We start from the raw sequence: 24,678 nt of genomic DNA on the forward strand, positions 1-24,678 counted from the left end.
TGGGGAGATAAAAGGAGGAAAATTTTGGTTGATGACTTTATTGTCAGTTATTTTCTTCATTCATACTTACTTTGTACCAAACCACCTATATCTTCTTTTTTTTTTTTTTTTTTTTTTTGCGATACGCGGGCCTCTCACTGTTGTGGCCTCTCCCGTTGTGGAGCACAGGCTCCAGACGCGAAGGCTCAGCAGCCATGGCTCACGGGCCCAGCTGCTCTGCAGCATGTGGGATCTTCCGGGACTGGGGCACGAACCCGTGTCCCCTGCATTGGCAGGCGGACTCTCAACCACTGCGCCACCAGGGAAGCCCTACCTATATCTTCTTGATCTTTATGTCTCTTTAAGTATCTCTCAATCTCTATCACGTCCTTAATTCTTAATTAGTCAAACTGTATGTTATTAGATCTTTTAATCTTCCTATTTACATCCTCTTTTCTTTTGAAACTTCTTTTGAACTTTTCCTTCTACTTATAGATTCATAATTATGAATGTAGATCATTGTCATACAACTCTCTTGTCGTTGGCATATGTTCGCTCTTTTTTTATAGGTGCACCAACTTTGCTTCATATATTTTCCTATCATTTTCTTACATACTCATTGAAAGGCTATCGCAAATAAGTACGTAATCCGTTCACCTATGGACAATGGAGTAACAGAATATATCTCCAACATACAAAAAATAGTGTGGCACATAATGACAGATTTATTTAATACAGCCTCCTCCAACAGAGATCACAGTCCTAAGATTCAGCATTGGAAAACAAGCCCTCTGTCCTCTAACAAAGAAGATGGAGGCTTTGAAACAGATCTTTAAAATGAATGCCCTGTTTCTGGAGGGAATTATGCAATAGAATGGACTCATGTATAGATATATTGGGTTGGTCATAAGGTTTGTTCATTTTCTTCCATAAGATGGCTCTAGTAGCACTTAGTTGTCTTTGACTTCATTTGAAACAGTCTTGTTAGATTGTATGTGACAGCTGTCATATCAGCGTGCATTTAAAAAAAGACTTATCAAAACTGAATTTTTGTGTAGCCATTTTAATATTGAAGATGAAAAAAAGCAACATTTTTGGCATATTATGCTTTATTATTTCAAGAAAGGTAAAAACGGGGCCAAAACACAAAAAAGATTTGTGCAATGTATGAAGAAGGTGCTATGACTGATTGAACATGTCAAAAGTGGTTTGCAAAGTTTTGTGCTGGAGATTTCTTGCCGGCCGATGCTCCACAGTCGGGTAGACCAGTTGAACTTGACAGTGATCAAATCGAGACATTAATTGAGAACAATCAATGTTATATCATGAGGGAGATAGCCGACATCCTCAAAATATCCAAATCAAGCGTTGAAAATCATTTGCACCAGCTTGGTTATGTTCATCACTTTGCTGTTTGTGTTCCACATAAGTTAAGCAAAAAAAACCTTCTTGACCATATTTCTGCATGCAATTCTCTACTTAAACATAACAAAAGCCCTCCGTTTTTAAAACAAATTGTGATGGGCGATGAAAAGTGGATACTGTACAATAATGTGGAATGGAAGAGATTGTGGGGCAAGTGAAATGAACCACAACCAACCACACCAAAGGCCGGTCTTCATCCAAAGAAGGTGATGTTGTGTATATGGTGGGATTGGAAGGGAGTCCTCTATTATGAGCTCCTTCCGGAAAACCAAGCAATTAATTCCAACAGGTACTGCTCCCAGTTAGACCAACTGAAAGCAGCACTCAATGAAAAGCATCAGGAATTAGTTAACGGAAAACACATAATCTTCCATCAGGATAACACAAGACCGCATATTTCTTTGGTGACCAGGCAAAAACTGTTACAACTTGGCTGGGAAGTTCTGAATCCTTCGCCATATTCACCAGACATTGCACCTTCGGATTTCCATTTTTTTCGGTCTTTAAAAAATTCTCTTAAGGGAAAAAATTTCAGTTCCCTGGAAGACTGTAAGAGGCACCTGGAACAGTTCTTTGCTCAAAAAGATAAAAAGTTTTGGGAAGATGGAATTATGAAGTTGCCTGAAAAATGGCAGAAGGTAGTGGAACAAAAGGGTGAATACGTTGTTCAATAAAGTTCTTGGTGAAAATGAAAAATGTGTCTTTTGTTTTTACTTAAAAACTGAAGTCACTCTTGGGCCAACCCAATAGATCCCTTTGTCAAACTTGATGGTCTCACTTCTCATATTTGCTTTAATAGATCATTCCATGAGCTATTTCTTCAAATGTCTGGTGGCAACCACAAACTCATTCCATCCTTATTAAAAGTGTCCCACTGTATGATTTGAGCAGACCATTAGGTCATTAGTACTGGACAAATTTCAAATCAGGAAAAAAATGCCCATGAGACTTGAATTGTAAAACATAATTGTATTATTGGAGTTAAAATGTTACTACATATAAAGAATCTCTTGAGATGAGTAAAACTTAAATTCTAAACAATTTGAACGCTTATTTCATAACTGACTCAATAAATATTTATTTAATGCCTGTCATGTATATTATACATGGAGTTTACAAAGACGGCTAAGAGATGAAGACTTCTCATCAAACGCTTACAGTCTGATGTGGAAGAAAAGGCACATTTATAAAGAGAAATACTACGATAGGCAAAATGAGATATGCCACAAGAGAAGCAATTTATCTGTGCAATGAAAATTTGTAGAAGAAAGAAGAGAAAAGTCTTCCCACATAATATTTTGTCTTGAAAGATTGTTGATTTTGGACTTGGGAGAAAGGGATCAGTTCAGTAAAGTTCTGGTCATTTATAAGCCCAGGATACACTTGCACAGTCCTGAATTAAAGAGAATAAAATGTTTATCTTGAAGATGTTATTTTGAAAACAATTAGAAAACATTGTTTAACTAGAAATAATTTTACTATATTAGGAAAGGCTAATATAGAGTTCGTCTTCCCTTGTGCTAAGATAAAATTTATATTCTTGCCTTTATCTCAAGGCTTCCAGCCTTAGTAATTCCCACTGTAGAACTCTGTACTTAACAAAAAGGACATTTTATGAAAATAAATAATTTCCAGCTTCAAATGCTAATAGAAAAAAAGGAATAAAAATCTATCTTAAATGCTTGGTATCTAAATAAGTTCATTGTCTGCCTTTTCACTTGACATTCCCAGCACATTCAAATGACTCATGAATCTCCTTTATTTCTTATCTTTTTTGATCTTAGATAACCTCAATTTAATTGTGGCGTGAATTTCACAGCCCTTTTATTGGAAATATCCTCCTCATCCCTTCCCTAAAGTCCATGTCTTCCACAGCCTCCCAAACTAATCTTTTCCACTAAATGTTTTGAGCAGTTTAGCATCTCCTGAATTTTTCCCTTGCCCTTTTTCCTACAATACTAATTATTTGTATACCTCCCTATGACCTCTTCATAACAGCAAACAAATGCCTAATCTTGCTAGAAGTCTACAGTAAGGCAAACACTGTTTTCTCTATATATAGTTTGACAAGAGAAATATTGTCTTTACGTTCAGCAAAAGATGTCACCTATATCATTTAAACTCAGTGCTAAAAGACATGCTGTGATATCACTCTTTGCTGGTGCCCAGCCCTTTTAGTAGGGTGGGGGAAGGGCAGGGAGGATGGTTACTGTAGAGACAGCCCTGGAGCAGCAACCAGAAGACATAACAGTGTTGGGAAACTCCGTCAGATTGAGTCATTGCTACCAGGCTCTGAAAGAGAATCATGGGGGTTATTTTGCATTTTCTTCAAGTGATTGTGAAAAAGACAAACTAGTTCCATATGGTGGCAGGGAGAGAGCTCAGAGCCAAAATAAAAATCTGCTCAGCTTGTCAGTATGTGAGACCTTAAAGTTCAGATATCTAAGAGTCTGTCTACTGTTTAAAAGAGCTGAGGCCAAACTTCAATTTGTCAAACATACAACTCCCACTGCCTTGGATAATGAAAGAGACTCCCCCCACCCCCACCCCGAACACAGTGAAGATGTAAAAATGTGAGAAGTATAGCCATCTCTTAAGTCGACAAAATTAGTGAGAAACTAGATGCCTGGGATTGGGCTGCCTATTTTAAAGAAAATAAAGTTATAGAATCACTTGTATGATACAGAGGTATATTTTGAAACCTACTCTTCCATAATAGAGTGCACTGTTGTCCTACATTCATTAAGAAATGTGATTTAGTCTTTCTAGTTACTGAAGTTTCTGTAAGTGAAAGAAAAGGAGTAACTATATTTTCATCAAGAATGACTAGAAAATCATGACCAGTTTCAGTATGCATGTGTTTCATTTTCCCTTCAGATGCTAATTGAAAAAATTAAAAAGCTGACATTCTTTAAAGTCACTGACGAATTGGTACTCATAATTGTTTCCCCCCCCTTAATTAGGAAAAATGGTTTGAAAAGGATAAATGCCATGATTCTATTTTGTGGCTGCCTTTTTGGTCACAGTTAATGGTATTTTTTGGAGTTTCTGTGCTGTTGTTATTTTGGGGTTGGTTGTTGTTGTTTAGGCATCCTTCATGTTTTTGTTCCTAAGCCAGATACTTTGCTCTGTAATAACATTTGGTTTTTATCTCCCAACACATCATCCTTCATGTAAGCCACATCTACACTGGCTGAACATAAGAAATAAATGTCCAAGATTCTCATGGTGTTATTTTGGGGGAAGCATTCTCTCCAGTGACCCACACTTTAAGTCCTTTTCACTATAGTCATATGCAAAGCTGACTTTGCCCCTTCTGTGTATTGACTTCTCTTTTGTAAAGTGATGTTCCATTATCAGAATAGAGAAAGTCATGGATAGTTAATTATACATATTTTAGAAATTAACCAGAACCATTAATAAAAAGAACCACATAAATATTCTGTTTGAGCCTCAATTCAAATAAGTTTTCTTATCTAATTCGAAAAAATACTTGGCATTAGTGAATGGCCAGCTCTTAGTCTGTCCCTGTCAGATAACCAGCTACAGTTGTTGGCTTTGGGTCAATAATTGCTATTCTGTGCTAGGTAAGAAAGAATGAGCCCCTTAACTGTGCAGAGGACCTATCCTTGACTACACTGTTACTCCCAGAATCCTTGTGGGATTCCACAGAAGCATAATTGGGCTCATCTGTAAATTGCTTAAACTAGTGTTGAGAAAAATTATTTTTAAGAAATGCCATCTCTATTTCCCAGTGGAAGAGAACAACTCTTCCTTAGAAGAGCATAAGCAGCTCCCTGCAACATGTTAAGGATATAAACATAGAAGGGGTGAATACTACTGTATATAAATTACACGTTCTACTCAGTCTTGTATGGTGAAAAAATCCACTGTTCCTCAAAATACTGGTCTCCTCTACTTTTTTTTTTACTGAGATATAATTGACAGATAACATTATATTAGTTTCAGGTGTACAGCATAATGATTTAATATATGCATATATGTATATATTGCAAAATAATCACCACAATAAGTCTAGTTAGCATCCATCACCACACATAGTTAAATTTTTTTTCCTTGAGGTGAAACTTTTCAGATCTATTCTCCTAGCAACTTACCAATATACAACACAGTATTATTAATTATAATCACCATGTTGTACATTGCATTCCCAGGATTTATTTATTTTGTAACTGGAAGTTCGTACCTTTTGACCACCTACACCCATTTTGCCCACCCTTCACTTCTATTTTTATATCATTGCAACCAATATGTTGTGGTATTTACATTGCACTATCTTGGGACTCTCTATGCTTCTGCTTCTTGTTTTCAAGATCCCTAATCTGGGCAGGCCTTTAAGGAAATATTTTACACCTTATTTGGCTTTTATTTTTTTTCAAAATAATTTTAGCTGAAGAATTTACCATAAGCATATTTTCATTTTGAATTTGTTCTCTGATATCAGTTGGGTATGCACACAATACAAATAAGTCATTCAATAAAACATAAGAACTAATAAGAAGACATAAGTTTTCTTCATTTATTCTACTCGCATAATATATCAGACATGTTTTCATATTCTGGAGTCTCTGAGAAAATGAGAACAAAAACAGAACTGGAAAGATCAAGAAGGGTGTATGTGTCTGTGTAATTTTTAATTATTTCAGTTGGTTGACAAGGAAATGGGATGTTGAGTACCTAGCTAAACGAGATGCAAAAACTATCCTTCTGAAAATATGGCCCAGGTATATTTTGGTTATTAGGATTATTGATATTTGGGTCTGATTTTACTTGCTACCTTCAGCCTACTGAAAATTGATTATACCCGTCATTAGTTCACATCCATAATTTCTTTATTCAGTGAATGTTGAGCCTTTCCTCAGTATCAGACGCTGTTTGTTCTAGATTCTGGTGATTCAGAGTTGAGTAAGACACAGCTTATGCCTCAAAGAGCTCACAGTTTATTATGAGAGAAGACAAGTAAAAAGACAACTAACATAAAGCACACTAAGTTTCATCATAAAGGTATCCATGTGATGTTCTTTGAGATCATACTTGAAATGAATCTTAAAGGATGAGTAGGAATTCAGCAGTTAGAAAGGCCTTCCAGGGAAGGGCCTTCCTGGGAAAGGGGACAGAGGAATGAGAATGTGATGCTTTGAGAGAACAAGTGTTTGGTAAGCCTGGATCATTATGTATGTGTGCAGGAAGTAAGAGATGGGAGGTGTGGGGTTGGTGTGGGAGGAAGTAAACAAGGGTTAGATCTTCAGAGTCCTCATAAACCACAATAAGGAACTTGGACTGTATCTTTCATGTGCTGGGAGAACAACTGAGGGCTTTTAACCAGAGCAGAGGAATGACGATGAGAGGCATGTTTTGAATGAGCCACATGCAGAATCGATTTTAGGGGGAAGTGGAAGGAGCTAAGCTCAAGACATTGAGACCAGTTGTGAGACTTTTTTAATACTACAGAGAAGAGCTGCCAGGACTAGACGACTGACCTTCAAGTCTTGATTAAGTGGATCTGGAAAAATATCTCCTTTTACTCACAGACCCTAACATACATTGTTGATCAGTTCTGTACTGGTGAAGGTCAGGACAAAACATTGTAGATGTTTCTTCTACAATTTATTCTAACCCTACCGTACATACTTGCATACATATTTAGAGATATGTAAAGGCACCCTTAAACCTGTGACAATTGATGGTATAGTCATACAATAGCTGCCAGATTATGTTGGAGAAGAATATGTAATGACATGGAAACATAGTCATAAAATCATTTATAAAAACACTGTTAAAAAGCATGTGAAGTATGATTCCATTTCTGTTTATACATGAGAAGAAACTGTTTTAAAGGGTACAAAATTGACATAAGTGATTACTTCTAGAGTGGTAAATGAGATGGGCCTGTGGGCAGAAACTTTACTGGCACTGTTCAAAATGTTTATAGAATATGATCAGGTATTACATGTATACTTAAATATAAATAATATTTTCTATTTGAAGAGGAAAAAAAACAAGGAAAAGACTAAGTGTATATAAACCATAATGTAAAGAGTAGTTATATTTGGAGATGAGATTTGGGTTACTTTTTATTTTCTTTTTGCTTTTCTCTACCTCCTAAATTTATAATTATGCATTCCTGTTGCCTTGGTAACACAAGGAAACCATTGTAAATTATGAAGCTTGAATTATAACCCTCATATAAAAGTATAAACTATATTCAGCACATAGCAGTCACTCAGTTAATATCAACTCAACATTTGTGCTAAATTACCTGCAAAATACAGTGTAGAAAATCACTGTGTCCTGGAAAGTCTATCCCCATTAGTGAGCTTAAAGCTACTGCAGGGAAAATGGTATTGACTTACCTTAAGTCAATAAGAAGGAAAGTCATCACAGTTTATAGAGAATCCAAGAATCAGAGTTGGAATTAGCATCCCTCTTGCAAAAGTGCCTGTGGGCTAAATTTACCCACTCCCAGTGGAGAGGGAGATTTCAGGCCAGCAGAGTCATAGCTACTTAATTTTGAAATCATTCATCTTCCCCCAGACTCTGATTCTGTGTTCACCAAGCAAGCAACTTTCTGATTATAATTTGGCTTTCTATGTGAAACTCCCTCTAAGGAGACCATGAGACTGGGCTCTTTATTTTGACTGTAAATGGAGACCTGACGTAAGTCCCCCTTAGTTTTGCAAGTGTATGTCTGTCTCTGAGAGGCTGAGAAAGTTATCAAATTATAACTGCAGACCAGATCTAGAAGGTGGTGAATTCACCCAGGTAACATGTCCTAGGACTCCCTTTGGTAACCTCTCACCTTACTTTGCCCTGTTGAAACCCACCTCCACATGGGCTGCCTACAACGTAAAATGTGAATTTGCAGTTAGAAATTCTACAGTTTTGCATCACCAGTGACTTTTAGCCTGACTCTCAGAGTTTTAAAATGTAAGCTTGGGGCTTCCCTGGTGGCGCAGTGGTTGAGAGTCCGCCTGCCAATGCAGGGGACACGGGTTCGTGCCCTGGTCTGGGAAGATCCCACATGCCGCAGAGCGGCTAGGCCCATGAGCCATGGCCGCTGAGCCTGCGCGTCCGGAGCCTGTGCTCCGCAACAGGAGAGGCCACAACAGTGAGAGGCCCGCGTACAGCAAAAAAATTTTTAAAATATGTATATATATATAAGCTTGTATTTGATAGTTCATTAGAAGCTTTCTTCAGCCTTCTGTTAACTACAAGTTCTATTAATTATTGAAACCAGTAAAACTTGAGTAGGGTTTAATTGTATATTTTGCTCTGGCTAAAAAAACCTCTGCAGAATATGTGTGAAATATTTTGGCACAATTATACAACAGTACTGTTATTTGCTAAAAACATTATCAACCTCACAAAATAATAATGGGACATATACATATACTTAGGTGCAAACACAAGTCAAATATGTACATATGGAAAATATATATATATATATCTTCAAATATTAATTAATCTTTATTATTTCTGTTTAATAGTAATGTAGAATTTTGTTCAGAGCTGGCCTGGGTCCTAGTAGTGTCTCACTCATACAGAGATTTAATCACCCATTGTCTATACGGTGGATAGGATTCATAAATGAGACTCAGGCACAGAAGTGGTAACACACATGGATTTGAAGGGAATATTGCTAGATAATTTTGATGAATGAGAACCGAGGAGTTTTAGGTGGAGTTAGAGAGAGGGGTAGATCTCAGTCAGAGAAGACTTTGAATATGAAACTGAGGCTACTGACAATCTTAGTTTAGCTATTCTGAGCTCTGACGAGACAGTGAAGGACCTGAGCAAGTTTGCATTTGTTCAGAGTGCCCAGATGGATATGAAAGCAGCATATGGGATCCATAGGGAATGAGCAGACGTTAGGGAACTACATTAGGCAACTATTGTGATTTGTTCACTAGTTTCTGAATTCTAGACCAATATTCTTCAAAATGTTCTCCTTGGACAGTCTGCAAGGAGTAATCTGAGGTACTAGTTGAAAATACAAATTCCTCAGCCTAGTGAATAGGTCTTTTTCACAAATGACCAGATGATTTGATATATGGGCAACTGTTAGAGAGTCCCTGATCTAGGTTAATGTAAATTTTATATAAGAAATGTTTCTAGGGCTTCCCTGGTGGCACAGTGGTTGGGAGTCGGCCTGCCGATGCAGGGAACACGGGTTCGTGCCCCGGTCTGGGAGGATCCCACATGACGCGGAGCGGCTTGGCACGTGAGCCATGGCCACTGAGCCTGCGCGTCCGGAGCCTGTGCTTCTCAACGAGAGAGGCCACAACAGTGAGAGGCCTACGTACCGCAAAAAAAAAAAAAAAAAAAACAGAAATGTTTCTAGAGAGTAAAGCAGGGTCTTTGAAGAATGCCATTTTTGAGGTTAAACAGTTGGGGTTTTGAACTTAGTTTTAGGAATACCACCAGAATGTAGGTCCCTCGAGGGCATGGCTTTCTGTCTGTTTTGTTTGCTGATATATCTTAAGTGCTTAGAACAATTTCTGGTATATAGTATGTGCTTAAGAAATATTTGTTCAGTGAATACATAATGACTAATAAGAGCTTGGATTTTAAAGTCAACCATAGTGAAATTCCAGCTTATTTAGCCTCTCTGAGCCTTGGTATGCAAAATTTTGATATTGATACCTGAATCACGGATTTAATATAAAAATTAAATTAAATAACAGCCGGAAAGCATTTAGCAGAATGCTTGGCACAGAGTAAGTCCTCCTTTAGCACATCATCAATATTCAATATTAACACAGTGATATATGCTATAGTGACACTCTACAGGGCATTTTTTGTTTAGAGATCAACACTTGTAGTAATAAAATAAACCCATTTTCCTTTTGTGGATCCTACATGATCAGAAAACCATATGAGTTTAAGTATGCATAGTAAAATAAACATCAAGCACACAAGCCACAGAGAATTTTACCTATATGTAGTTTGATGTCCTTCCTTCCTTCCTTCCTTCCTTCCTTCTTGCCTTCCTTCCTTCATTCTCTTCCCCCCCAACCCCTTCTCCCTCTTTCTTTCTGTTCAGGGAGCTTTGGTCTTATACCAGTTTGTTGGAAGGGCTGAATTCAGAGAAGGGAGAAACTGATGAACAAGGCGAACATTCAGCAAACCAGTCTTCTGGGTTCTGTTACTCTGTTGAATGGCTTATCTTTCTTTTTTTTTTAACTTCAGGTTGTATTTAAAGGGTCACACTGGGACAGCAGGAAAGCAGAGCAGCCTGATCTTACACGGTGCTGATTTCAGCACTAAAGATGCTGATAATGACAACTGCATGTGCAAATGTGCCCTCATGCTAACAGGAGGTAAGTCCTACGGGGCCTTTCTCTGAGTTATGTCTCATTGGTTTGAGGCTTGAGGTTTCTTATCTATGAGAAAAGACTGTGATCTTCTGGTCAGGAAACTTAAGAGCAAGTCCCTAGAGATCATTTTGTTCTGCCCACTAATTTACCATATGTTCTTGTGCAAGACATTGCTAGCGTATGTAGAAGTTTGCCTCCTCCCCCAGCATTTATGGTGAGGGTGTGCTAAGCTTGGTTCTGAATAAACTCTTGAGCCTCTTAAAGTCCCAGTTGTTCTGCCTTCTAAATACTCATAATGATACCCATAGTGGAATGAACAGCAATTTGAGGATTCAGCATACAGAAAAAACAAAAAGCCAAAATTTCTTACAAAATTCTTTACAACTGTGTAATAGAGTTCATTGACCATTCTGTTGAAATGGAGTAAGAAAAATAAAGAAGTGTAGCTAGATATAAAGTTATACAATTCAGAGTAGCTATACCAGGGCTTTACATTATAAGGTATTGACCTCTGCAAGACATTTGAGCTGGTATAGGAGATACCAGATACCATTAAATAATATTGTATCACTGAGTAAGAAAGTTAATCCTTTTGCACTTTTTAAATACTTTTCTAGGCTCCTGATTGTGTCAAAGAGGAATTCTCAGTTTAGTACTAGCTTATCTATAATACTTCTTTAGCACTTACTCAATAATTACCTTTCTTAGCAAAGAAAGAACAAACTCTTCAGCCTCAGCTGAAGGGCCTTGGTTAGGCAATGACACCTACCTAGAATTAAATAGAATGATTTTGTTTTAATTTTGTTGAGTGTTACGTCTACTTTTATTATAGTAAGTGGTACTGATTTCCTCTTTAAAGGAACGATATAAACTTCATTTTAAAAAGGATTCACAAATATTTGATATTTAACTAATTAATTTAAAGAAAAATATTAAATATTAATAAAAGTTGTAAATGGGCATGGCAAAAACTGTGAATAAGTTGATAAATGACTGATTGAAGTCTAAGAAACACTGAACTAAAACCTGATGGCAAATGATATAGCTCAAAAATGTTACAGGCAAAAAAGGAGTTGGCACCAAATAAAATTATAAAGGAAGCTTTTTCTTCAGTGTTTGTCTTCTTACAGTTTTAGTGTTGTTTCCCTCTCTTAATGGAATAGTAATCATTCCCACCTTCAAATGTTCTAATTCTCTCTCTGTGTTACCCTACAACAAAACATGTTTTCATGCTAATAAGGAAAAAACTCTTTAAATCTAAAATTTTACTTCTCCAAATATGATATTACTATCATTATTATTACATATTATTACCTGTTACTGAATATGTTATACTATCTTCCTTGAATTCCAAACCAACTCTGAGATAAGGAGAAAAACTCAAATCTCCATTTTGTACACAAGGAAAACAAAATTAAGTAGATGTTCACCATTTTATCCTTAACATCTAGCTCAGTAGATTGTGGCACATAGGATCTCAATAAAATATGTGGTGCATGAGTGAATGAATAACCATCCTGGAACCCTTGAAGTCACTTTCAAATTTTGAAACCAATGAAATGAATCATAAGGTTGACATTTTTCTTATCAATTAACAGAGCGTGGAAGAGTATAGAGGGAAAGTTTTGGAGAACTCTTTCCACCTTCATCCCCATTCCCGGTCCCTCCATTACTACCACTACCAAATCACGTTCCATACTGATTCCCATCCACTCCACTTATAGTGACATCTTTTCAACGTGAAACCAGCCCTAGTATTACCAAAGCCAGCCTGTTATGATTCTGCCTCTGTCATATCCTTCTCCTTAAGCTTTAAACATGCCATTTTGGCATCACATTCAACCTCATCCAATAGTTAAAAAGCCTTCTATATGCAATTGTATGGCCCCCTCCCCCAAAGCAGTTGTTAAAACTTAGCATATTTTTTTACATGGTACCCACAGGTTAGGTTTTGAACTTTTTTCCTGAAAGAAAATATTTCTTTTCATTACCTCCATGATCCCATAAATGAAACTGTCAGCAACTTTATATAAAGACAGAAGGACTTTGATTGTCCAGTTTTCTGCCTATTTTAATATAGAAGTACACTTCATTTTATCCATGTCTGTTTTTACAGATAATTTTTCTTACCAAATAAATACAACACATGAAAGACCAACAGTAAAATCTTTCAAATGTTTACTTAGAATAGTGTTCCAATCTGCTCATATTCCTGTCATAATAATGAAAATATAGAGCAAAGCAAAGAGGAAACTGCATCTCTTGGTTGTTGATGAGAAAACTTCATTGCTCAGGTTTGTGATTTTATTTCTGCTTCAAATGATTGAACTTTGTCATGTTCCTTCATCCATAATCATTCTTGGACCTGCTTCTTAGCCACCAATAAACACATATGTTGGGGAGAAAAAATTTCCACTTATTGCTTGGGCTGGAATAGTCTAAGTAAATGTGTTTTTGTAATAAATGCCATTACCCTATCAAATATCCTTTTGAAAGAATCCAGGTCTTGCAAATCTATTCACTCTGCAAAACTAATACATGGAATTTAGATAGCTAAGAACTGGAGAACATAAGGATGAATGTCAATGACAGTCCAGGTAACTTGAGTATTATCTGGAATTTATGTCCTACTTAGCTACTCCCCCCCCCCACCACTATTTATTCTCTGTCATAGTTCCCCTTAGAACCATTTTCTCTGTCTGATTATTTTTCCTCTTTTTTTTAAAATAGTCTCTTTTAAGCAGAGAGATTTCATACTCCTTGAAACTAATAATTCTTAGTTCTCTGTCATCATCAATTAAAGCTTTGTTTTATCTTGTTTATTTATATATTTTCCATTGTTTCTTCTAAAAGGAATTAGGGTAAAGTAAGATTTATTGCCTGCTTAACTGTCCTAAATAGTTTTCTTCAAGTACATGGAGGGATTTTTGTTGGAGAATGTGGTATCATCGTTACCCTTATCTGTCAAAGACTGAAAAACAGGAGATAGGCATAATTGAAAGCAGAAGGTATTTCAGCTAGACATAGGTAGAACATTTTGGCCTTTCTTCCTTCTTTCCTAACATCCTAACTTCTTAACTTCCTTCTATCAACGTAACATTTTTAATGAGTAACTTGTTAAGAGTCAACAACTATGAGAAAAATGAGCAAGACAGAATAGAGCTCGCATCTATTGAGGAAGACCATCAGCAAAAAGCGAACAATAAATAACACAATTTCAAGTCATAACAAGTTCTAGGGACAAAATATAACAGGTGACAGAGTTATTGAAGGAAGGGGAAAGCGACTTCAGATGGAGTGTCCAGGGATCAAAGGCTGGAGTGAGTTGCCAGGAAGGATTGTGCATGTCTAGTTATGAATACCTTAAGAAGAGAATAGAAAGGTATTTATCTGAAAGAGTTTACGTATGCCTATCCCTATAGTTGTGGGTCTAGATAAGATTGTCTCTCACATTTTCTTCTGGTTCTATGATTTTATTATTCCATGTACTCATTGTGGCTACAGTAGAGAAAAACAGGTAACATTATTTTTCAGTGCATGGGTTGTAGTTCATAGTAAATTGTTAGTGGAAAGGAGGTATTATCGGACTTAAAAAGCATATTTGCATCAATAGAAATAGACGCCACAATGTTTTATACCTCCTTCCCCAGAAGGATATGTACTTATTTCTACCTTACCAGAAATTCTTCCATCCAATTTAAATATTGAATAATTTTTGTTTCATTACACATTTCTTATGGGACCAAACCATATATTTCAAGATCGAAATTGCCACACACATTTTCTGTGGAACTGACATCTTAATTAATCATTAGTGATGATTTGTCAGCATACATTTATAAGCCAGAAATATCTGTGTTCTGTGATTCATTGACCTCAAGAAAATTTGTAAGTTTTCTCCTTAAGTTTCCCCCTTTATATAGGATATTATGACAAATCTATATATTTCAGTAGTGGGAGGGATAAATTTAAGAGGTGATTATAGGAAATATTTTCTTAGTCCCACAGGAGAGCCCTTCTTGTGCCCTCCTGAGCCCAAAGAAAGGAATCAGTTTCATTAAAAACCTAATGTTTTCTCTATTATTTAACATTTAGAAAATGAAAATGTAATATCATTCAATTCATGCTTTTGTTTGTATGGATTTGTTGTATATAAACATAAATATGCAGAAAAATCTATGACTCTAAAATTATGAAAATTAAAACCTTTTCTCATTAGATTGTCACAATCAAAACAAACTTCACATTCAAAGAAAACATGGTCTTTCGTACCAATTCAAAATAAATTCTTCTAAAAGTCTGTTAGTAACTACAATTACTAAAGGTTGCCAACCAAAAATTAAAAAAAACCCAACAAAAACAAAACCCCTAACAAAACATGGTATTGTTTTACATTCTTTTCCTTACCTTTTCTTTCAACACAATTTTCTTATTTGGTATATAATATAAAAGCTATGTAAAAATGTGACTTAACCTTCTGCAGAAAGAATCTGTTGTGGTAAAAACTCGTCTCTTTTCCCACGCATAAACTATGTCAGCCAACAGACAAGACTTTGCTAAAGCTAACAAAGGACATTCTCAGTTCAATTCTAAAAGACGGGATAAAGCCATACACATAAGTTCTTAGTACACCCTGGAACTTACCAGATGCTAGCAGTAGAGAGTTGATAAATACTTGCCTTGCCTGCTATATAACCTTGAAGAAGACAAAGAAAATGAAAGAAATTAACAGCCTCTCTAACTGGTTGAAGTGACAAGATCTTTGGGAAAATACAATCATCTTAGAGTTTTTGATAACCCAGGAAGGATCTGCTAACCATTGTCAGAAAACTGGCATTCCCTGGGTTTTAAGGCAAAAATGTTGAGAGAAAAGATCCATATGGATAATTTAAGGTTGACCACAGAAATCTACATTGCATTACTTTATTTCAAAGCAATTTCTTATTTAGTACATAATCTCTAAGCCTATTCCACAAAAACGTACAGTTCTTGAAGACAGGGACATCATGCTCTGCACCACTGTATCTTCAGTGCCTAGCACAGTGCCTGGCACATAGGATGTGCTTGATAAATATTGATTAAATGAATGAATTTGCTATCAGAGACTCTGAAAGGACATTGTAAAATCACAAATGATCCTGGTGAGAAGACATAGAAATAAATCAATGTGAGTATGAATGTGACTTTTTTGTGAACTTAGATTTAAAAGGCCTAAGTATGTATATATGAATTTGCATGCACAAACATGGAACAAAGGGATGAATATTGAAGACTGGGACTGAATTTTAAGAATAACCAAACCCCAGAAGACTAAACTCCAAATTGGAAAACTTTGAGTGTTAGGTTTGTAACTTTCAAATAAATTTGAACAGCCTAAGTGCAAAATTTAGGACTATACTCCTTTTTTGTGGGAGGAAGTTTTCACTTATTGGAAAAAGAACAAATAATATCGGAAAATATCTTTTAAAAGATCAGTTTGGAAAAAGGTGAATCAGAACTGATAGGCCTAGAGCACCAGGCTGCCACCAAAGGTTAATAATTGACAGTGGATGAGAAATAACCAATTTTGTTTATATTTTACTCTAATAATAAATAATACAGTGAATATCTATTGCACTCTTAGTGTGTAACAGTCATTTCTTCATTACCATTGACTTATATTTAATAACTTATATGACACTTCCATAAATCCTTTGAAACAGAGATCTTTGGCAAGAATTGAGATACGGAAGAGTTAGATAAGTTGGCTAAGGTCACAGAATTAATGTCAGAAGTAAGATTTGAACTCGAGCTCCAGATAAGCCATTACCTTATCCACTCCTTCTGCTGCCACTCTTAAAAGGAATGGCATTCAAAGACAAGAATTTAGCTCTGTTCTACTGTTTGCAGCACATTTTCACAAGGATTTCCTCATTTAAACGTGGTTGAACGTAAAATGAAGTTCAAGGGAGGAAAGAGGCAGTAAGAGAATACCTAAAGCATTTAAATGAATTCAAGATTATCAGCCAGGATAAACAACTTTTAATCTATGGAACAAAAAGAAGAGAAAGGAAAAAAAGCCAAGTGCTAGACTCGAAGGGGATGTAGAATGAAATGACAGAAGGAATGCAGACCTCTGGAAAGGTCCTTTGCCTCCCGCACACAAGGACATGCAGCTGCTCCTTGAGGCTAGTTATTGGTAGGGCTGAATTTGTACACGTGAACTCAGTGAGTGATTTTCATGATGATCCCATTGATAACTATGGCATCAATCAGTTTTTTTCAGCCTCATCCTTAGTCACTAGCTAGTCATCCTTTATCGCTATAACTTAGTCATCCTTTATCACTATCAAAGAGGAAAATTCTTATTCTCTGTGCAGGTTCTTTTGCTTATTGCTGATTAGAATGCGTGCATTGAAAATGAGTGAAAGAATTCCATAACCACAGATATATCTTTTTATTTTGCTGTACTTTTTACCTTAGAAAAGAAGTGTTGAGAGACATTTTGTTTAGGATCAGAAGAATTTGAGTTAGGTTTCCTGACTTTCAAATAAATTTGAACTTCCTGAGTACAGAGTTTAGAATCAAGTTCCTGTTTTCTGGGCAAAGTTTCATTTATTGGTGGTAAAATGTGAATTTTCTGCTTCAAAGATAAAAGACTAAAATGATTTTTAAAGGCCTCGGAAGCCCGAGATAGTTATTACAAAACTAAATTTTAATGAGTTAAGTGTAAATGGATTAGAAACATGCATCTCAGATTTCTTATTAAAATATACATGAGGTTACAGGTTATAAAGGAAAATGCTTGGCAAAGTAAATCTCAGCAATTGCCAATCTTAAAACATTTAAGACATTTTATCAGTTGTCCCAACAGCAGACGGAAGCTGCTGCTTTCTTCCATCTTTGCTTGCATCACTGAGTTCTTTTAAGCTTAAAGTGCCTCTTCTAGATTAACTTCTTTAAGATATTGCTCATCTGTTATTCCCAGGCACTTACAGAACAAAGTACAACGTTAATATTTCCCCAGGATTGTATAAGATATATAATTCAGCTATTTGGTATCTTATCAGAGAGGAACTGTAACCCAGGCATACACTCCTCTATATGTTCACAAGGACACCTTCAATCTGTGCAAACTTGCATATGTTCTGAGTACCCATGAGTACATACGATCATTTATGAATGCCTAAGGGTACCTATGAGTAACCAGGAGTCTGCTGTACTTTTTGCCTGCTTTCTATAAATATGCTTTAAAACCACATCTTTTCAGGATTTTGTTTAAAAGACCTGGTCATGCTTAATTTTTTCAATTAGAAAAATTGGAAAGTAGAAAGTGGACAAACTGAAATATTTGATACAAAGATGTTCCTTGTTGTTCCTTGTCAGAGAAAACAGAGAATACTTACTTGCACAGAAATAACTGTTTTTGCGACCTTCAAGTTCAGAGTATTTAATAAAGGACAGTACAACTGAAATTGTCATGAGAAATAATTGCCCTTTCATTTCATTTTCTGCCATCTTAATTCATCATTTTTATTATTGTCTATTGCTCTCTGATAATCCAGAGTGTGCATGGCCCACTGGTCTTAAGATAAAGAGATAAACACCTTGACCTCTTTGATTTCCACATGAAATAAAAACAAATCATTGAAAACAAAACCCATAGTAAGTACTTAAATGCCATGTCTTTACAATGCAAGCATTGAACAACTGTACTCATTTGGGTGCAAATTATTTTTGTATTCCTCTAATTAACCCTACCAAGCAAATAAGGAACTATGTTGGCGCTAATGACCTGGTCTTCATTATTAAATCATTGTGATGCCCCGATAACATCTAATCCTTTTTATTTCTGCTCTAATGTTTCTGCCTGCTTCCTAGATAACTTACAAAAGAGCACTTAGATAGGATTTTATAGGCTTTAATAGTGCACCATCTTACATGATCCTTGCAGCTGTGCTGTGAAAATGGTTGATTAGACATTTATAATCCACATCTTAGGAATGAGGACGTATGTGACTGTGTGACGTTGGAAAAGTTCCTTAAACTACCTGAGCATCAGTGTCTTCGCTTTAGTACTTGCCACACCATGTAGGGCTGTTTGGGTAATAAAATGAGAAAATTCATATAAATATTTTAGCAGAGTCCCTGACACATATTAACTGTTCAGTAAATATCAAATATTATATACACTATTGCCTGAGATCCCTTAGTTATTAATTGGTGAAGTGGGCATCAAAGTCGAGATCTTCTAATTTCTGGTCTGGTACTCTAGGCTCCCCGTTGCCCACAGGAATATTTCTAGAAATACAATAAAAACCTCCATGTTCTTGACCCTCTTTATTTTGCTAGCCCTGAATTCTCCAATCCCTTATCCACTGGCATTCCAGCCAGGCTGCTGGCAGGCACTCTCTCCAGCTCTCCCAGAGTACACAATGTCTTTAGAAATCTCTTTCTGTCCAGTGAACTCACACCCATCCTTCAGCATCCAGCTCAAGTGATGAGTACACCTTATGGACCAACAAACAGGGCATTCCGCCTCTGTTCCTAAGATTTTCTTCATCTCTGTTAAACAGCCATTATCTCATTTTTTAACAGTTTGTTGTTTCTCTCCTATACAAAATTGTGTACTCCTTGAAGTCAGGAATTTTGTTTTACTCAACTCTGACCCCTATGTCTGTCCATTGGTTAATATTTGTTGAATTGATTCTAGCTTCAGTTTTCTCCCCTTCATCATGCTGCCGCATATACTCAGGGTAGCTTTGGCAGACCACACTTACAGAGTGAGGGCTCTAAATAATATTCGATTAAACATTTAACCTGTCAGATCTGGTTCCCCTGGTTAAATATTGGTTCCCATTCCTAGAGAATGTTCCGCTTGTTCACCTGATGATAGACAAGTAGCCTGGATAAACTATAAGTTTTTCCACATTGTTCAACTTTCCACCAAGATTGCCATTTCTCCACCTTCATTCCCTGCAAGTCTCCCCCTTGTTCACTATATACCAACTACACTGATGTTCTTTTAGTCCCTAAACACTAAGCTCCCTTTCTTCCTCATGGCATTGACATGTGCCATGTTCTGCTTAGAAGAGTCTTTCCCCATCTTCACATGACTGTTTCCTCATCCTTCAGGTCTCATTAAATATCAACTTCTTCCATGAACATGAAAAGTCAAGTAAGTCTCCTGTTATGCTCCGTCATAGTTCCTGATTCTAAGTGCCCCCTCCTCCTTCCCCACCTATCGTCCTTCTCCTCCTGCCCCTCCACTTCCCCCTCTACTTCCTCCTCCCCCTCTCCTCTTCTTCTTCCTTTTCTCCATCATCATACTCATGATTTGTAGGCATTTTATTTATTTGCTACTTTTTTTGGTCTGTTTCTCACATTGGGAGTAAGCTCCACGAGGGTAAGGACCACATCTGTCTTGTTGAGTGTTGTATGACAACAATTCATGATAATTACAAACTGAATGAATAAATAAAGAAAAAATGAATACAGTATATTCAGGTGTCTATATATATATTCAGGTGTCTATCAAATATAGTTTTTTTAGTAAACTAGACTAATTCAGACCATAGTGGGTTTATAAGGAGAAAACAGTCAATCTGTCAATAAGCCTGTAGTCCCTTCCAGTCATCTGTCAAGCAAACTCCGTTAGATGCAGCACTAAGTATAGGGAGTATAGACCATGCCTTTTCATTGCTCTTAGGATACTGAACAAAAGACTATGTGATTTGGCCTTCAGACCATCTCAGCTTCAGGCTGCTGTTTCTCTTGTTAACTTTGACCCAGCCACTCTGGTCTTCTTTCAACATCTCCAAAATGCCATTGTTCTTACCATAGACATTACCCCACTTTACTCATTAGAAAATGTACATAAGATAAATTTATCCTATTCCTTCATGTGCCCCTGTTGTTTCTTGTCTCTTTCCTCAGCTCATCAAAAGTTTCCCAATGAATGTATCCTTCAGCCTGTGCCCTTCATTGCCAGGTTTCTGTTCCAACAGACCTCTGCCTTCCCACACTCTTCCAGAACTCTTATGGCTTTCTATAAACCAAACAAAACCACACGCTTTTACCCTGAGTATCCTAATGTAACTTGGAAGATCATTCTATGATTTGTAATAGTTCTCGACAGCAGAGTAACTGTGTTTGCTTTAGAGACCATGGTGGATATTTGAAAGACTATGAAAGGCTCATTAACATGATGGAAGAGTGCCTCAAGAAGGTCATAGAAAAGGAGGAGAAAGTTAAAATACCGAAGCAATTAAGTTGAGTTTCATTTTGTCCTTTGAGAGTCTTATGGGTAAATAAATTCCCTAATATTAGAAAGCCTTTTGTGATATAAATAGCATATTTTTACTAGTTATACTTACCAAAAAATTTTAAAGGAATTAATCTTAAGAAGAAAAAGGTGAAATTTTACAGTTTTCTCCTTCCTTGCCAAATAAGAACTTGCTTGTCCCTCATGTTTTGACTGCATTAATTACTATGTTATTTGCATACAGTTGGTAAAACATTAAATATAGTGTCTTTCCAAATTCATTGACATACCTTACTTTTTCCTAGGATGAATTAGCGATTAATACAGCTTGTTAGGCCTCTAGTATGACTTTATAAACAAACCCAGCTGTATTCATCCTCCAAAATTGAAAAATGAGAACTAGCTTTTCTCCATTTAACTTTTTCTAAAGTTTCTGCAAGATGATGCTCGTGTTACAGTTAAACATCAGCTGTACAGCTTTCTCTTTCTTTAGCTATTAGTCCCTTAGGTATAACTCTGTAATCAAAGGGAGGTCAACTATCCAAATACAAATATGCCAGAATGTCTCTGGCATAAATCTCTCCCTAAAGATTTCAGCGGTGTTACTTCAGAAGAGGGAGAAAAAGTATGATGTTTTATCTAAAAATCTAAGAACTTAATTCATTTAAAAAATAAAGTACTGAGTTATCCTTGCAGAGAGCTATGTGAGCATAGGATCTCTACGTTACTCATCATTTTTCTTTTTACTACGTTAGAAAGAACTTGAACAATCACAGAAAAAAAATACTGCTATATAGGAACTATATGGCTACTATTGCTGAACACTTCCCATAGTGCTATAAGCTACAGAGAGGGCACAGCAATTCAAATTCATAGTCATTTTCTGGTATCCAGTTAATTTCAGAAGCAGCTGAGGGCCAGTTGTTGGCAAAATTATGAAGTAGATGGAGAACATTTCTTTGTATTTAGATACCAGTTGTCTAAGCTTCTGAACTTTATTGCTAATACTTAATTGTTCTGTTCCCAATAACAGGCTTCAGGTAGAATGCCTCTTAAGGGTTTCATTCTACTTGCCCTTTGTATGAATCCAGGCCTGACTGTAGCGTATCTTGAAGCCCAGATGCTTCCCATCATTACATTGCGAATTGAGTCCCAATGGAGTGACACTGAAAGCTGATTTTCATGAAAGCATTCCTCTTTCTGATTGTTTGTACACTGTCTAAATTGGATGCCATTTAAAACAATTTCACTACCAAGAAGATATTTATTGAATACCTCCTTATGATTATTTGCAAATAATCATAAGTATGAATAAGTTTCCCCTCAGTTAATGGCATTAATTTCCAAATGTTCAGTTTACTTATGTAATTGTTCCTTCTTCTCTCTTCCGTTATTAACTAATTTTTCAGGCTGGTGGTTTGATGCTTGTGGCCCATCCAATCTAAATGGAATGTTTTATACAGCGGGGCAGAACCATGGAAAACTGAATGGAATAAAGTGGCATTACTTCAAAGGGCCCAGTTACTCCTTACGTTCCACAACTATGATGATTCGACCTTTGGACTTTTGAAGGCACAATGTCAAAAGCAATTTAAAAGGCCACCAAGAAATCTGGAGAAGCCACCAGATGAGAAACTGCTTGGAAACTTCTGAAGCAAACAATATTGTCTCCCTTCCAGCAGCAAGTAGCAGTTATGTGAAGTCACCAAGGTTCTTGACCGTGAATTTGGAACCTTTTGATTTCACAGAAGCCTCTCCTTGGGGTCACTGTGTTCATATGGCTTGACTACAGAGAATGCCACTCACTGTCATGCTTTAAAAAGGGAAGAAACTGTTCAGCTCGCTGTGCTTCAAACTACTACTGGATCTTATTACAGAACTATAATAACCAGATGATAAATATGGTTTATTTCACGTAAAACCGAAGAAAAAGAAGAAGATGAACAACAACAACAAAAAGAGTATACGTGAAGAATAAAAACAGGCCTGCCATAATCCTTTGGGAAAGATGTGTTGCACCAGTGAAATGGTGTTATTTCTCTGCAAACCTACTAACAATAAGTTTGTACTGTTGCACAATTTTAATAAAAGTTTAGGAAGAACAGCATTATCCTCTGAGTTGGTTAAATGGATTTCAGAAGCCTAATTCCTAAATCATACTTACTAGTTGATTTCAGTTAACCCGTCTTCAAATTTAAATTCCATTTTGGTAAACTATAAAGAATTATAGTGCCTGAAGAATAGCAGTGTGAGGTAGAAAAACACTCCATTTCTCTTTGATTTTTTTGGTACAGTTTTCAGAAAAAATGGACATAATCAAGTATGGACATATAAGGCGAAAAATGATCTCCCCCATGCTACAGTTTTCATTTACTTTAAGAACTGACTGATATATAAATATATTTATAGCCTGAGTAAAGTTTAAAGAATGTGAAATATATCATCAAGCCCTTAAAATAATATACATGCATTTAATATTTCCTTTGATATTATACATGAAAGCAGTATTTTAGAGTGTATTAAGTTGAAATAAAACCAAGTAAACTGGAACAGTTCATTTTACAGTATCTTCTTGCATGTGTACACTTGTGTAACTTTATTATTTTTAAAATCATTACCTTCAATTCTTCACCCTATTTCATGCTAATTTAATTTTTGCTAATTAACTGAAACTTGCTTTCCAGATTCACTCTGTTCCAGTTTCTATAAAAGACATACTCTGAAGTCTATGAAAAATGAAAGAAGAATTATAAATATCATTGTACATAGCCTGTTTATATCCATAGTAAACCTAATAGCTGTTTAATCTGGAATATGCAACATTGTCCACAGTTGATGCAAATAAACACACTTCCAAAAAAATCTACTATACCACTTTATGAAATATATTATTTCTTCATATTTTTCTCCCTTGGACCCTGTTTTCTTAGGCAATTTCTGACGTTAATACATTATCATTAGGGAAGAAAATTGGCAAACTTTGTATTATACATTAAGGAAAACACATGCACAAAAAAGAAAATTAATCATAGTCACTTGACTAAGAAAATTCTAATTACTAGCTGCTATAAATCTCTTAATGAAAATATTCCTATGGGATAATCTATTTTAAGTGAATTTGGGGCACAGATTTTTGTGGGAATTTGAAGTTACTACAATATTTTATCAGGAAGTGCTTTCTGCCTCTAAGTGTCCAAGGTTACAAGAGTGAACAGTTTTTATCAAAACATGAGGTGTACTATGAGATAAGAAAATTGAAATCCATATTGGGCCTCCTTTCTTAAAAAAAATTTTTATCAGGGCAACAATACCAATTTTAGACCTGGTGACTTGATCTGTTGTTCCTTTGTGGCTTTCCTCCATTTGAGAAAATAAAGCTACTCACATTTTTAAGAAATTATTTTTTAAAGTTTACCATCAAGTGTTTATACCTTTTGTGTGTGTGTATGAACCTGTTTTGCCTTACAAGTGATATTCGCAGGTATACCACAGTTTTTCTGTTCTTGGAGACTCCTTCATAGCAGCGTTTAGCCTCTCCCTCAAAAAACCTTCTTGTTTGTTTTCATTTAAGTGAATGAAAGTGAGTGTTTTGTTTTGTGTGTTCCTACAGATTTTTTTTTACCGGTCTTTTGATAAGTAATACTATTTCCCAACTCATAATACAAAAATAAAAGGAAATTATGAAAAAAGAAA

General features: G+C 36.0%; 1 protein-coding gene across 2 annotated transcripts in view; it reads left to right on the forward strand.

Annotated features, from left to right (window-relative positions):
- The window catches only part of ANGPT1 (angiopoietin 1), a 249,948-nt gene extending 225,516 nt beyond the window's left edge, over positions 1-24,432 (forward strand). For both annotated transcript variants that reach the window (XM_067711490.1, XM_067711492.1), the window contains exons 8-9: positions 10,615-10,745; positions 22,395-24,432. In XM_067711490.1, the coding sequence (XP_067567591.1) occupies positions 10,615-10,745; positions 22,395-22,555 (292 nt within the window). In that variant the 3' untranslated portion in view covers positions 22,556-24,432. The remainder of the gene's footprint in view (positions 1-10,614; positions 10,746-22,394) is intronic.
- The last annotated feature ends 246 nt before the right edge of the window (positions 24,433-24,678 follow it).

The sequence above is a fragment of the Pseudorca crassidens genome, chromosome 17, assembly GCF_039906515.1.
Source record: "Pseudorca crassidens isolate mPseCra1 chromosome 17, mPseCra1.hap1, whole genome shotgun sequence".
NCBI classification, from domain to species: Eukaryota; Metazoa; Chordata; class Mammalia; order Artiodactyla; family Delphinidae; genus Pseudorca; species Pseudorca crassidens.